The 15,656-nt window shown below is 35.5% G+C and overlaps 1 protein-coding gene across 2 annotated transcripts in view; it reads left to right on the top strand.

Annotated features, from left to right (window-relative positions):
* Positions 1 to 13,530, top strand: part of LOC142339252 (uncharacterized) — a 65,224-nt gene extending 51,694 nt beyond the window's left edge. For both annotated transcript variants that reach the window (XM_075389123.1, XM_075389124.1), the window contains exons 13-14: positions 2,179 to 7,264; positions 11,457 to 13,530. In XM_075389123.1, the coding sequence (XP_075245238.1) occupies positions 2,179 to 2,363 (185 nt within the window). In that variant the 3' untranslated portion in view covers positions 2,364 to 7,264; positions 11,457 to 13,530. The remainder of the gene's footprint in view (positions 1 to 2,178; positions 7,265 to 11,456) is intronic.
* Positions 13,531 to 15,656: the final 2,126 nt, after the last annotated feature.

Raw genomic sequence — 15,656 nt, 5'->3', positions numbered from 1 at the left:
TCTGCTTCTCGCTGCAGTTTTTGTCGGTCGATTCTTGATTAAGAGCTTTTCTTTAGATAAAATAGCACTATGAAGTGACACTTGAAAGCTATACATAGCACTTCTCGCTGAAATAAATTAAACAAATTTGATTTTTAAGATTTTTTTCTTTTCATTTTTTAATTATTCTTTTATTTTTCTCTGCCAGCTACTATGTGGGTGATTGAGCCAGTAGAAGATGTAATTATCTTAATTATCTTTTTTGCCGAGTTCTGGTTGGGAAGAAACTTGAACGCCAGACAAAGCACTGATTTTTAAATTTTTTTTAGGTTCTTTGCACTTTTTACTGGTTGTTCAATATTTCTGCCAAGTTTTGGGTGGATGATTCATCTACCAGGAATTGAATTCGGGTTTTTATCTGATTAAAGGTTGGGAAAATGGTTTTTTTTATTGTTCATTTTGTCCTTCACTTTTGCTCGGTTTTTCTCTGGTAGATTATCTGTCAATTAATATCAGATTTTTGCAAATGGCCTGTTTTACAAAGTTTCTTGCTCTTTTGCCAAGACCGATTTTTTTGGAGCAGCAACTTAAGTAATTTTTGTCAGATGCCATATCAGTTCTTGTCAGTTACGTTTACTGGTTTTGTTGCAGAATGGTTAGTACCTTTATGAGGGAGGTGCATTCGGTCTGCGAATTTGGTCGATTTTAACTTCGATTCTTCTCTGGAATTCTGGGGTCTACGTTTTTAAGACCTTTTTGCACATTTTTGCAATCTTTGAAGTCGAATTAGAGTTGTGATCACGCCAATGCAGGAAACTGAGTAAGCAAGCGAGTGGTTTTTGGCGTGATTATTTTCAATCCTATTCTTAACTCGAGTGAGAAAAACGTATTTGAACACATTCGGTTTCTGAGATCTAATTAATGTTTACATGCGGCAGTTTGACTTTTGATATTTTTTCGCGTTTTTTTTCGTCGGAATTTTTTCTAGCAATTGGTTTTCAAAGTAGTTTTCAAGTCATTACAGGGGGTTATTTTTGGTTTCCTTAACAAAATTTATGTGAGTTGTTTTAGGACTTGCCCTGTTATGTTTTTTGTTTTTTTTTGTCTGACGCTCTTTTTTGTTTTACATTTGTTCACACTGCAGAGCTGAAAGTTAAATTTTCTGATTTACTTTTCCCTGACTAACGGCATTTGCGCGCGTGATGTCGTTTCTCACTCTTGTAAGTTTTTCAGCTCATTTACGTGATTAGATTTTGATCATACGTGACTTGCCTCACTTACTAAAATGACTTCAAAACTTTAATTTAAATTAAATCAGCTACAGGTCAAGGGAACTGATGTGTAATAAAGGCCCCTAATAGAAATGCTTCTGTGGAATAAATTTCAACAAGCTTTATTATTTTGCTTATTGTTTGTCACATAGCTTTTTGAGCAGCTTCGTTAATATTTTCAACTTAAGCTATATCTGTTTCTATGTGTATTATACGGCATGCAAGTCTTTTTCGCAGCTATTCCAGCTAATCTGCCGGCTATGTTTTCAATATCTAACTGTATTAAAAGTTATTACGAGGTAAAATGAAGCGTGTGCCAAAAACAATATCAAAAAAGGGTAAAGACAGTGTTGAACTTATGGTGTTGGGTGCCTGTGTTCTATAGAAGTTCGCTTTTCTTTCACTATGGTGCGTTTTTACTTCATATTTGACTTTTCAAAAATGCAGAGCACTGCAATTTTGAATATTGCAGATTTATTTTCCCACTGTTCTTTAGTTCCCTTGAGACTCCTGAATGGGAAATGATGTACGGTATGTGCTGCACTTAAATACTTTGAAGTCCATTTTTAATTAGTTTAAGGTCAAGTAAACTCATATGTAATAAAGGTCCGCATAAAAAGGGTCTCTGGAGTGAAATTTAACAAGCCATATCAATTTCTCTTTAAAAGTCTTTAAACGGCGCAGATTTTTTTTTAATTCATTTTTCATTTTTGTAGGTTTTTATCTGTATTTTACGGCACGAAAGTCTCGTAACTATGTTATTCTTTCGGTTATGTCATCTCCATTTCTTTTCGGTATTTACGGCAAGCGTGTCGTTGATTACGAGAATTCTGGTGCGGTAACGGCGTTCGACGATCATTTACGACCTATTGTTGTTTTTCGAGAATTGCTTAATGATGTTTTTTTCAACGGCTGAAATTATTTTTAGTGATGGGATCCTCGTGGAACTACCCTGGCAACAATCTGATGGGGGGTGGGGCGTCATCGGGAGGAGGTGCTTTTGACCCCACTGCAGCTCTTGGCATGATGTCATTCGGTGGATCACTTGGGGGAGGACAATCCGGTGATCTATCCTCAGCTGACCAGGGCAACGGTGGAGCTGGTGGCATGTAGAGAGCCTCATCAGTGAAAAGAGCAACGGATGATAAATGCTCAAAAATGCGGCGTTTAGAACTTTCGGCCTTTTTGACTACCTTGGTGTGCATTGACTAGTTTCGCATCGTTTATTTGAAAGTTACCGACTTTATTCGATTGTCAAAAACGTATTTCCGAGTTATTACTTTGCTTTTAGATTTTACGAAAATGATCAGTTATTGCTTTATCGTATTGATTCGGGATAGTCTTCGCTCTATCGACAAAAAACCAGTGAAAGAAATTCAATATTTCTGACTTTGAATTCATAATTAATGCCTCAATAACCAAAGAGACGAGAAAATAATAGAAGCGTGGGAAAATATCTGAAATGATAAATTGCAATACTTCTTTAACTTTGTCATCTGTGTTCAAATCATCACGTAGATTGATCAGAATGTTTCCTTTCGGTAATATTTGGCTGCTAGCTGCCTTCAAAGCCAGTAATGCTCCTTCTTACATTTATTAGAGTGCATAAACTAATGAATCCACGGTACCCTCTCGCAAATAGCAGCAGCGGTCTTTGCCAAACCAGCCAACATCGATTAGTTGCCTCTTAAACACCACGACATCTGCTATTGTTTTTTATCAATCAAAGAAAACATTTTTTTTGTTTGTTCACACATTGCTTGCATGTTTGATGACCAAAAAGACTATTTTAGCTCTGGACAATTTACTTTTGATACTGTTATTCTGCAACCAGCTTACTTATCGTCGTCTCTCCTCTTCTCAGATGTAGTTGTTTGTTTGTCTGTTTGTTTATTATATCAGTTCTAGACTTATCATTATTAAACATTACATTTAATTCTTCAATGGTGCTCTAACACTAGTTCCTATCCACTACTGCTTGCTCTCGGGTCCCATGACACGGCTGCTGACGCGACACGACACGACACCTCCTAAGTCCATAACATCTCAGCAACTCAACTGAGTTACCTTCAAATTTTTGCAGTAGTTCTCGAACATCTTCAATTCTTAGCGATGGATTCTCGGCAACCTTCAATTGGCAGCGGTGCAATCTTGAAGATTATACAATTCTGCGATAGGTTCTGGATTGGTTTCAAAATAGCCCCGATATGGGTTAGGCCATCCTATAAGTAGGAACCCAGCCCTACTGTATTGAGAATTATAACTCAAACCTTGGTCAAATGCGGATGTTAGGAATTCTTCAGTGTTGTTGTTAAGGGACGTGCTGTGACCCGAACTATTCAGCTATTTCTCTCAATTCAAAGCCAATCCAAAATCGATCTTCGCCTTTTAAATGGACACTTTACTTTTTTACCGATTGTTATGGACTACAAAGTGCTCATAAGACATCTAACAACAGCAGCAGCAAAAATCAATCCCATCTCTTGCTCCTGTTCTTTTCTAATTTAAACGTGTCTCCTAAGCAGCAGAAGACAAAGTGCAATTTGATACAATGTGTCTTCCTCAAAAGGTAGAATTTGTGGTCTCCGAATCAAATCAACAATTCGTCTTCAAATCAGCTTTCGCTATCTCCAAGTAATAACTAACCGACCTCGTTATTACGTCGAATGTCGAGAATCAGTTTCAGAGGTCAACTCTCAATCAATGTTTCACAAGAGCAGCCGAGCTGCCTTTTAGTTTCTCGGCTCCTATTTGCAAGAAGCTGTTTTAGTGTCACGTTCGTTACAACTCGTGCGCAGATTTTGTTGGTCTATTTCGCATAATTTGGAACCCAAATTTTATCACAAATCACTTATAATGTTGCCCACAGTTTTCAGTCATCGTATTTACTTTAGCAGTTTTTAATTTAATTACTGCAATTCTATATATAGTTTATTTTCTAGAAAAAAAATTGAAAAAAAAACAAAAAAAGTATAAAAAATTGAAAACTTTCCGTTTTAGCTATTATAGATGTTCCAATTGCTAAGAAACCTGCGTTTATTTTTTGTAGTTCTGCTCTCCATATAGTTATCTCGTGTCTTAATAAACAAACAAAGTTTTTAATATCACTTTTATATCCATTTGGTAAACTCGACTGTGGTTACCTAATTGCAATATCTTATTGTTAAATTGAGATTTATCGTTGTTAGAGGTCAGTTAATTGTTAGTCAGTAGTCGCTTATCACTACTCAATCTGTGGTCGGCCTGTAACTTATATTTGATACCTTTAATTTTTGAGCTCTGACTTCCTACAATATTTCACAATCTTTCCGTATTGTCGTGAAGTTGTCAGAATTTAATGTTGTGGGTACGGAGTTTGTTGTATTGTGTACGTTGCGAATTTACCTGAAAGGAAAAAGAGCGAACCTTTGAAAGGTTTTCATGTTACAAATTTCTCTGGAATTATGGAATGATCAAAATTGTTAACAATTGTCGATTGGAAACTGTCATGTGCGTTATATCCAAATTTTTTTTGGAGAATAAGAGGTTTTTCATAGTCGGACTTGGTTCGATTCTTCCTTTTAAGCTGTGCTGCATTGTTATGAAACCAACAAAATCTTGCGAATGTCGCCTGCTACTTTTCTAAATCAATCAGATACAAAAACCCATCATAAATTTATTTGCTTATTACTTCAAAATCGCTTTCTTTACTCCAAATTTGCTCTTCGCTTTTACGTTGCCATTTCGCTGCCTTTAATTCGACACAGAAATTTGTGAAGTAGTTGTCTTTTAAAACAGAAAAGGCACAAACTCCCTCTTTCTGTGTTCATTTCTTCTTCCCTAAACCAAACACTTATTTTCCCAATGCGGCCAAAACATCTTCAAATCCTGCATTCAATTGTGGGTGGTTTGAAGTAAAATCTGAACAATTTCAATGTTTAATGTTTATCAACCTAGAAAAATAGAAGTTCGACCACAAATCAGTGCCCAAATTGATACCCCACCCGGATCTCTCAACCCTTTCTTCTGAGAGAGGGAGATATGTCGGGGTTTGAATAAATTTAGCCCTCAATTACTCCAAACTGCTTACCATACATTGCTCCAACTATAGTTGCCCAAATAAAAATTGGCCTTCAATTACGAATAATCGAGAAACTGCTCCGATTCTAAACGAAGTTTCGTCTTTGAGTACTTATTGCCTAGAACTTGTTACCCCGAAATCAACAGTGCTTAATACGATCCAGTTATCTTTAAAGGCTTTCGATGAATCGTCATGCTGACTATTAACCAGTCGTCGAAGAAATGAAACAAAGCAGAGGAGCTGTTCAAATAATCTACTCAAATCTTGCCTTGAAATCGAAGCTGGTCTATCACAACTATCAAAAATTCTGATAAACAAACGCATTTCATAATGCCTTACGCTCTCACTCTTAATCATCAAACTTGGTCCAAAACGACTGATTTCTGATAATTTAGATGGCAATTATCTTTTTTGGCCGGAATGTCCTGACATGCACTTGTTCAATACTACGGACAAACATTGGGTGAAGAAACACGCGTCTTTTTTCAGCAATGAAAACTTTTCAAATGTTGATTTTTAGAACAGATTTACATTCCTAATATTTATATTGTTGCATTTTGACACAACATATTATTGCCATGCATATGCAGAATATAGAAACTTACTATTTACATACACGCATCGATACGTCACCTGAATGATATCGTTCGTTGTTCTTATCTGTGACTTAATCTCTTGTAATTCCAATTTGAACCAACTTTAATGAATTTTTGCAATATTTCTCCTTACCTGCCACTCGACAATGTTTACTTGTTGTTGCTTATTATCTCTTCTCTCTCTCTCTTCTCCGAAAGCTTATCCTTATCGTAAACAATCTTCCCTCTGATTCAAATCTTACTTCTTCCAAATTATTCAAAGTTTTTTACAAAAAAAAGTTGGAAAAAGCAATAAAAAGTTTAAAATCAATAAAACAATGCTAGATAAAGTACAAACAACCAAACAGTCTCTTCTTGCAATCGTTTCTGTGCATCATAATCATCATCCTCTTTTACTCATCAGATCAAAGTTTAATTAATTAATTAACTAATTAATTAGTCAAAATTCACCACAAACTAATTTATTCTTTTTCGACAAAACTTAACCACTATCGCTTACGCTCTTGACTATGTAACCGAATCTCTAATTAATTAACACTACCTAAGCCTTTAGTTGAGCTATCTATTTCAGTGGGAAAAATTCTTGGGTTGTTTTGTTAAAATTATTACTATACCATAACCAGTTATAATCTTTTCTATTTCCGCAAAAGCTGCTAACTTTTATTATCCTATTGCTCATCCATTGACTGTGACCCCAGTTAAGGTGCATTTATCACTTGGACGATTTTTTCGAAGGAAAATTTTTCCATCGGCATTTTTGTTGAACAGTTCTTATTGTATTTCGGATAACCAGATTCCATTTACGCATCTAAAAACCAACCGCCTTTTCATAGTGTCATAAAACTATTGGCTGCTATTTTGTGATCTGCCCCGCAATCAAAGCAAATTTGAATTTATTACACATGGATTCCTTAAATTTGCGCGTTTCAAAGGTTCTGAAACCTTACTGTCCCATTATTTCGCATCCCCGTACAATATTTACTATATTCCCCGTACATTTATCGTCCAACTTTTGTCTGGAGCAAAAAGACGAAAGGACAACTCAAGAAGAATTGCCATTGGCTACCAGGATTAATCGGATTGGTACTTTCAGGGCCTTTTACCCTCTTATCTTTATTCTTTGTGCTCATCTGCTAAATGGTCATTCGAACTTATCATCATTAATCAACTGTTGTCTTCAACGCTTACTGGAATTGACTCCGAATGCTACAATTATCACACAGAGCTGCCTTCCGACACCTTCCATCCTGCAAACCAGAACCAACAACCACCAAATAAGCGGTTCTGGATCACTCGTCAACGTCACCTACAACAATTGACTTAACAACGGGACGTGTGAACAAAAATGAATGCATCCAGTAGGTCACAAGAGTTCAAAGACATTAGTCAAGTTTGCGTCAAAAATTGCTTCGAGTATTGTAATTTCTACCACCCTTTGGTCGGGGGGGGGGGTAAGATAAGGGAGAGAGGTAGTTTTTGAGTTCAGTCGATTTTTTTTCGCGTAGAAAATTCTGGGCATATTTGGGGGTAATTGAATTTTTTACATCAAGCTTTTCCAATTTTTTTAATTGCTCTCAAACGAAGTTTGTCGCAATTATATTAGTCCTGTTGGTCTTTTTTAATGCGATTTTTCGCTTGACCGATTTTTCGTCTGGCCCATTTGACTTTTCGTCCTTAAAAACGGGATAAACAGGTAGCAGGCATTAAGTTTTATTAGAGGCCCTTAGCCGCGTTTAGTAGTCCTTCAAGTGCTTAGTGTGGTGAGGCTAGTGAGAAGGTTGTAGTTTAAGGTTGAAAGGTCAGTTGTAGGAGTTTTTGAGCCCAAAATGTTGCAATTTTTCGTATTTTTTCTTCTTTTTTCAATTTTTTTGTTGGACTAGTCTAAAATTGAGGCTGGTTTAAGTTGATAAAGGTCTTCTGCAAGTCATAAGTACTTTTTAATAGCCGCCCTCATCTTCTCAGCCGGCTATTATAGCGCTCCTATTTTTTTTTTTACTTCGTCGAATAAAAAAATGTTTCGCTTTACCTCATTTTGCCGCCTTTTCAACATTTTGCGTGAAATCTTTTTGACTTCTCTAGGCTAGTTTCTCTCTTCTCTCATTCTGCTAAAAGTGAATTTGAACATCAGTTGCTCAGCAAAGCAATTCAAAATGAACAGAGTCAGTATAAAAATTGAAGTCAGAGAAACGGGATAAACCCATAAAGCCCAATTTTAGATGCCCGCTATTTGAACGTCGTTCCTATAAGTCTTAGTTACCACCTCTAATGCTTATTGGTGTTGATAGTAGCCCCTGTAGCCTCTCTCTAAGAAACAGAAGTATGTTCAACTACGAAATGCCATCAAAATAAATCGGACTTAAAAAATATTTTTGTACAAAAATCTTTTTTTTTTCAATATATTCTGTTATTTCAATCCCAATCATGCTTATTGGAATCAACGGCGGCTATTTTCCGGCAATCTGCCGGGTATGTTAATGACCTTTTAAAGTGCTACATGTTTTTGTAATCCAATAAAAACACGCAAATTGATACTAATTTTCACAAGTTTTTTCGAACTTTTTGAAAATTTTAGTCATTTTTCAAGTTTTTCAGCCCTAGGTGTCGCCGAATCTCCTCTAGGGTTTGATAATAGATACTTTTGATAATAGATTTTTGATAATAGGGTTTGATAATAGATTTTTTTGAAATTTTTTGTCATTATTCCAGATCCAGTTTTTCCAGACCCAGGGGCCAGAAATCCTCCCTAAGGGTTTAACAATAAGCTACTAGAGATTTTTTTGGCCATGTTGTAGTTTTAAACTTTTTTATATCGCAAATTTTAACAATTTTTTTCATAAAACTTGCTATGTTGTCTGCTATTTTCTTGTAATTTTTTAAAGGTTTCTGCAGCCTGAAGAGCCAAGGAATCTGCTCTAGGTTTGTATAATAAGTTACTGCATAGTTTCTTGATGTAATGGATTTTTTCAAAGATTTGATTTCACGAATTTAAGCAATGTTTTAAAAATGATATTTTTTATTTTTTAAAATTATTTTTCAGGCACCAGGGACCTACTCTAAGGTTTGACAATAAGCTGCTTCACAGTTTCTAGAGTTAATAGAATGGTTATCAATTTTTATATTACTCCAGTTTGAGTAAGCTTTGATTAAAGTTTAAATTTTTCAAATTTTCGAAAAATTGTTATGTTCCAAGTTTATGGATCTTGAGCCTATGAAACTATTTAAGGCTTGAAAAAGGGATTCTGGATAGTATCTTGAGACAATGAAATTTTTCCAAAGATATTATTATCACGAATTTTTGCAAGATTTTAAAATTTGTAATTGTTTTTAAAGTTTTTGAATATTTTTGGCCTTTTCAGTCTTGCAGATGGTTTATATGACAGAACTCCAGAAACGAAAAAATGGTTTTTAATTTTTTTCATCGCGAAATGTGGAAAATTTTCTTTTGAATTGTGCACTTACAGTTTTTCTATATGATTTAATTACTAACAGGGCTTGAAGACTAGAGGTTACAGAGTCGAATCTCATCATGGAAAATATCCCTAGATCTCTCTCTCTCTCCCTCTCTCTGACGGATCGGGTTTCTTTCCTTCTTTCTCGTTCACGTTTTATCTCTCGCACACTGTCTCTTTTGTTGATGCCGCACTTCAGCTGCTGTTATGTGGCGTGATAACATCTATTACCATCATCACACACCCCTTCAGTTAAGCTGAAGCTAGCCTCACGACACTAACTAGCTACTGACAAAGCCAACCGCTCGCCGGTTGTTTGAGAGCGATTCGTCCGACGTTAGTCCAATACGTTATACAAAGCTGGCGTGGCTCAAAGCTATATGGAATGTCGGTTATGAATCAAAAGATCTGCCATTTCTTAACCAATGCGTCATCTTGGTCCTTGTTTGGCGTCATTATCGCAGTAAGTAATAGTAGTGCTATTAGTAATTTTTTTGCTGGACCGATTTTTCGTCTGATCCTTTTGACTTTTCGTCCTTGAAAACAAGATAAGCATGTAACCCCGTGCATAATAGCAGTTCTCGAAGGTTGTAAGTTTTGGCTTGTAGATGGAAGATTTAATTTATTACCTGAAAACTGCTTCCATTCTACACCCCTTTTTGTATATATTCTCGGAACTGCTCCCCGCCTGTTTGTATGCTAGCTTTGCAAAGAAAATGAAAAAAACCGATTAGTTCATGCCTTAGAAACCCTTGCTCCAGATTGAAAGCCCGATAAGGTTTTGCGTGGTTTTGATTCATACTACAAGTGTCCACTGTTGAACCGTCCTCATATTCTCTCCAAATGTCTGGCATCAAAAAGATGCAGCCATAGATGGCATCGCAAGAACAACCAAGGCTGTTGAGGCCTGGATTATGGGATACAAACTTTGTTCAGCGGCTCGCCCACTGGAGGATGGGAACTTTTGGCTAATTCGCAAAACGACGCTGCCGTTCAAAAGTTGAATTTTCGGAATGCCTCATCCGAACAAAAACACCCGAAGAAAATGTATCAGGATTTGAAAGGAAAGGTCCAGAATTTGATGGAGATTTACAGGGATGAAACTGATATTCATTTTGTCAGGATTATTGACAGCTTGTTTTAGTTGTGCATGTAAATATTTGTTTAATTATTCGTTTTCATGTTAATTTAGTTATGAAATCCATCTTAATGTCTTGAGTTGGCGCCTTCCTTGCGTCCGCACGGAGTTACGTCGAACTCTCATATCGTTACTCATTAGGAAATTTGATCCCGGCAGTTAACTCCATGATGTGATCCCTAATTCGGAACAGTTTTGCAACATGTTTAGCAAAAATATCAGTCTGGATTTCTTTCGAAACTCACGGTTAAATTTTGTTTTGATTCACTCCTTTGTTCGTGCTCTGAAATGAGGTTTTAATACTTAGCTCACACCCTTTCATTTGGAAAGTACCAGTTCTTCCGTGTTCTAGAATGAGACAGTTTTTGAATTTTTCAATTCAAATCAAAGTGCAACAAATCAAAGGTCAGACTGGGCAAGTGTTTTTTTCGCTCAAAGGCATTAAGCTAAAACAATCTGTCGCATCATGGTTCTTCGATTTCAAATAAACGCAAGCTGTTTAATGCAACGCTCTTACTCTTAAAGGCCAGTAGTTTTGTTCAAGTGTCTTCAATTTTGGCTTTGCTAATTGTTCATTTAGACTCCGAAATAGATAACGGATTTCGGTGTTAAACCGATTTAGGGGTGATAAAATTGCGAGGCTAAATGACTGAGGGGCAAATATATACGGAGTTAAATTATTGTGGGTTAAATAAATCGGGGTGAAATTAAATTGAACCCTGCGCGATAGCTAGCTAATTTCCACTAGTTTGATATCCGTTCGAACGGCGTCGAACTTTAATCACTTCTTATTTGTTAATTTCTTCGGTATTAGCTGTTCAATATGGTTTTTTACTCGGAAAATTTACAGCAAGCGACATTATATAAAATGTGATGGTCAAGCGATTCCTAATATACAATTAAGCTTTGCTAGGTTGGTTTTAGTGCATCGGCTCCTAATGTCATCGCATGCTTTGGTTTCAGGCTGTGTTTGTGTGGTGAGAAGTCCACATTACGAAGACCATCAATGTTGATTTGATGATGGTATGAGTGCTATGGTCTTCTCTCAATGGTTTTGTAGCCGATGACGTTGACATCCACCTTGACGACAGATTCCGACTTCTCCAGTGCCACAATTCAACTCAAACAAACCGCAAAACACCACAAACTTATCAAGTCTTCTTTCAAATAAATTTGAAAACTACTCCGAACTTTGAAGCTCATTACTCGATTGATCACCTTTGGAAAAAAACAGCTGAAAACTTGAATGTTAATTTTTCTAAAAACCTAATTAGTAATTTCTAATTTTGAAAATAACGCAGGGCGCAAATGCTTATTTTTAATTCAATGTGACTTGCAAATTGGCTTTCGGTGTAAATGTTGAGCATTTGAGCCATTGCATTCCGTCAGTTAATTTCAGACTGTCATTACTCAACTTTTCTCAGTTTTATTATCGCAATTACTGCTTTTTTTCTATTTCTGAAGCAGATAACTTTTAAGAGAATTAAACTTGTTGCTGATGTTAATACAATTACAGTAAAGGATCGACTTTCATAATTACTTAATGTTAGTGTTGTAGAATAATGTCGAATATTATTTAGTTATTGTTACCTCAATAGTTGCGAGCTTGGACCATTTTTATTGGCTGTTAATGTTGTTCTGATTGGTGCTTTTAGTCATTCTCTCTACCTTCACACTACTCTAGCTCTCTAACACCCTCTCTGACCCCGTCTCACTAACTGACCTACCTAACCCACAAAAATCGGGTTAGCGTTTCAACCTGAGTGAAAGTTCAGTTACACATTGATTGAATTTGCCCCCGTTCCCGATTACCTCTTTTTGGCTATTATTAGGCTGTACGAACACTTGAGTGCCGATGCGCGCTCATTTTAGAGTTCTCATACTTATTCGTACCGATATGTTGCTCACTGGGGGGATCCAATCAATTAGCATCTATTCCTCCTTTCATAGATATGCAAAATTCCATCTGAAACTTCATAATTTTAACATAAAAATCACAATCTACAAATGTTAACTCGTTACCATCGCTTAGTCTTTAGGATATTTGGTTAAGATCGACTCTTAAGCGATCTAGTGAATCATTTTCTGAGGCACCGGTCTAACAAGATGGAACCTATCAATATCTCCTCACTTTGCCAAAATTTCCACCTTGAAAATCAGTTGGGAACGTTTCGCCACCCGTGGAAATCCCTTTCTAACAGGAGACGAGACCCGAATTATAAACTATTTTTTCTAGAATATGCAGGATTGTTCTATAGCAGATGGTAACTGGAAAACTGAAAAGCTTGATTCCTTTGCAGACTGTTGTAATTTGTGGTTTGTGAGTATATCCATGTTTTCCCTTCTACTGCTAATAAAAATAAGACAACTATATTGCTACTGCTATCGTAGTGTTGGCAATGTATTCACCTGCAATTAAACCGATTTGCCGTACAGAACCAGTGCTTTCTCGTTTTTGCGCTTATTCAATTACAATTCAATATAATCAATCAATCTGATAAGATGATTACCACTCAAAAGCTGCAATTTATTAATAACAAAAGTGGCGTTGTTTGTTTTTGTTTGCTGTCTTGCATTAATCTACTATACCCAAGTGCTAAAGCTACAATACATTCACCTATTACGTGCAAAAGCTGAAAATATTTAAAAACTTACATGTATTATGCTAACTTCACAACAAATTTTGAACAAATATTCGGTCGGCGGTCAAATTGATTCGACTTTTTGACTTTGTTTGATCCAAAAAATTTGCAAGTTGTGAAGCTGCAAATGCCACAATTCCACGAAAATTTCTCGAAATTGCATCAAAGATATCCATCTAACGAAAAGAATACCCACTTTAACTTAATAATTGATCAATATGTACTATTTTTGGAAGTAATATTTTGAGTTGTGATGCAATTTTGTCGCCTGAATAATTTGAAAGCATTTTCAAAGTAAAGATTTCACTGTTAAGCTGATCGCAATTATTAGTTCTAGATGTTAAATAGTAACCGCATTATTTCATTTCATGGGTTAATTCAATAATTATTTTCTACTGTTCTTTTCGCAAGCAGCAGTTGGGAGTTTTATAGTTTAAAAAGTTCTAGTTTTTCAAGAAGGCGTATGCTTTCTTGTAATATTGTCGTCATTTGAATGACTATTTTCAAAAAACGATGAGCGTTTGGAAAAAGTTAGGAATAAAATTTGCTAGTTTGCAAGCTTTTGACTTGACACTTAATTAGGGCAGCCAAGTTTATTTGAAAAAAGGCTCTTGATGGCTTGCCTCACAGGTGAACAGACCAACGCAGGAGCGCCATACACTATGTTTAGAGTGGTAAAGTTATGACGAGGTAAAACAGCGTTGAAATTTTAACATATAACAGGAGCCTCGATGATGCGCGTTCCCACAATGTTCTGATCCCTCTCATCCGCGTTTTCGACTTAATGGTATACCAATTCAGGAAGAGGAAAACTTTCAAACATTCACATATTGTTCAACAAACGACTAAATGATTTTAAAAATGCCGCATTAGAGGGTTGATGAAACCCTCAAATAACGAGGCGAAGAAACAAGATACTTTAAAGTCAGATAAGAACAATTAGTAATTACACTCGATGTCAATGTGTAGAAGAAATCATAATAACAATTAAGATGACATCAGATAACAACTAAACGAAGCAAATAGACCTGTACATTATCAAAAAAACTCAGACCTGTCCGCCATAGGATTTCATTCTGGAACTCCTGGATTTAAGAGGACTACAAGAAACACTAAACATGACAAGAACTCAACAATTGACAGTTTATTTTACGAAACAACAAGTTTGAAGCCATCAAGGCTAGGAGATTTCAAAAACCATTAAAAACTGAATTATCAACTGGAATTTGTTTATTTCTTCACTTTGATTTCATTTGATTATCAATGAGTTCTTTTTGTAAAAGATATATGCAAAAAATGTGAACTATTGACACGTTTTGAAAACCATTAAAATTTCTTAGAAACTCATAAATTGTCTAAGCCAAAAAGAAATTAGTCAATAGATATAACCAACAAAAAACACAACAGATGTTTCAACGAAAACTTGATGATAACTTTTGATAATGAGAAGAAATTAGATTATGTCAAAAGCAAGAACAGAAACGGAGAAGATTCAAAAATCCTATTGATGATTTTAAATATTTCATTTGAAAGCCATTACAACCCTTAGCTATAATTTGAAAACATTGAATTAGTTCATTCATACATCCTTAAGAAGCTATCAAAATCTTTCATAACTTAGCATATTCTAAAAGGCTACAACAAACACAGGTAGAGATTTAAAGTTTCCTGTAATTTTTAGAGAGAAATATTTCGGAACCGTCAAAACCCGAAGAAATTCTCTAAAATCATTAAATCGAATCAATTGCGCATCAATTAGACGTCAGTTGGACCTGTATTTAATTCGCGAAACTGTCAACGCAACAAAATTAAACCTAAAAAATGAGCCAACTTGCAAAAATCAAAACTTTTTCAAAGAGATTCGTCATGATTCGGAATCGCAATGATTTCTTTGATTATCAGTGTCCACGAAGAAAACAAAAATCTAGCCCTGTTAAAACTGAGCGCTGAACTAAATAGCTGGTTCTTCCAACAATTTGTCAATTAGAAAGTTTGAGAAACGAAACATCTCGAAGCAATATATTAAAAATAATGCTTTTTCTGTACGAATCGATTTAAACTTGCAAAAACGGCAATACTTTAAAACAATAAGGAATTTTGGCTGCATAAACCAAAACCGTCCACTTTGAGTTTTGAAAGATTGTGATAGCAGTGCTCAGGTTTTTACCAGAATTGGTGAGCTACAAATTAATAATTGGTACCATTTTTGATGAGAAAGTCTAATATCCAAAAAATTTAATAAAATTTCAGCAAAAAAACTCGAATCAAACCATTCAGCAACTCTTCCTTATCTAGAGGTTAAAACCAGACTCACTTTTGTATATAATTTTTAAGAATCTAGCAAAAAAAACAACCATTTTACTGAAATTACGGAAAATTTGAAAAAAGAACGGAATTTCGTCTACTATTCACAAAATATAAAGCTCCTTGTAAGAACTGAAAATAAAAAATTTTATTAAATCCATATTCTAAGCTGGACTGGCTTTCTAATGATATGTCGATCGGCAAAAATTGACTTAAC

This window comes from Convolutriloba macropyga, chromosome 5, assembly GCF_964194025.1.
Source record: "Convolutriloba macropyga chromosome 5, txConMacr16.3, whole genome shotgun sequence".
NCBI classification, from domain to species: domain Eukaryota; kingdom Metazoa; phylum Xenacoelomorpha; order Acoela; family Convolutidae; genus Convolutriloba; species Convolutriloba macropyga.
Note: the sequence above shows the minus strand (reverse complement) of the source record. Positions and strands in the feature narration are given on the sequence as shown.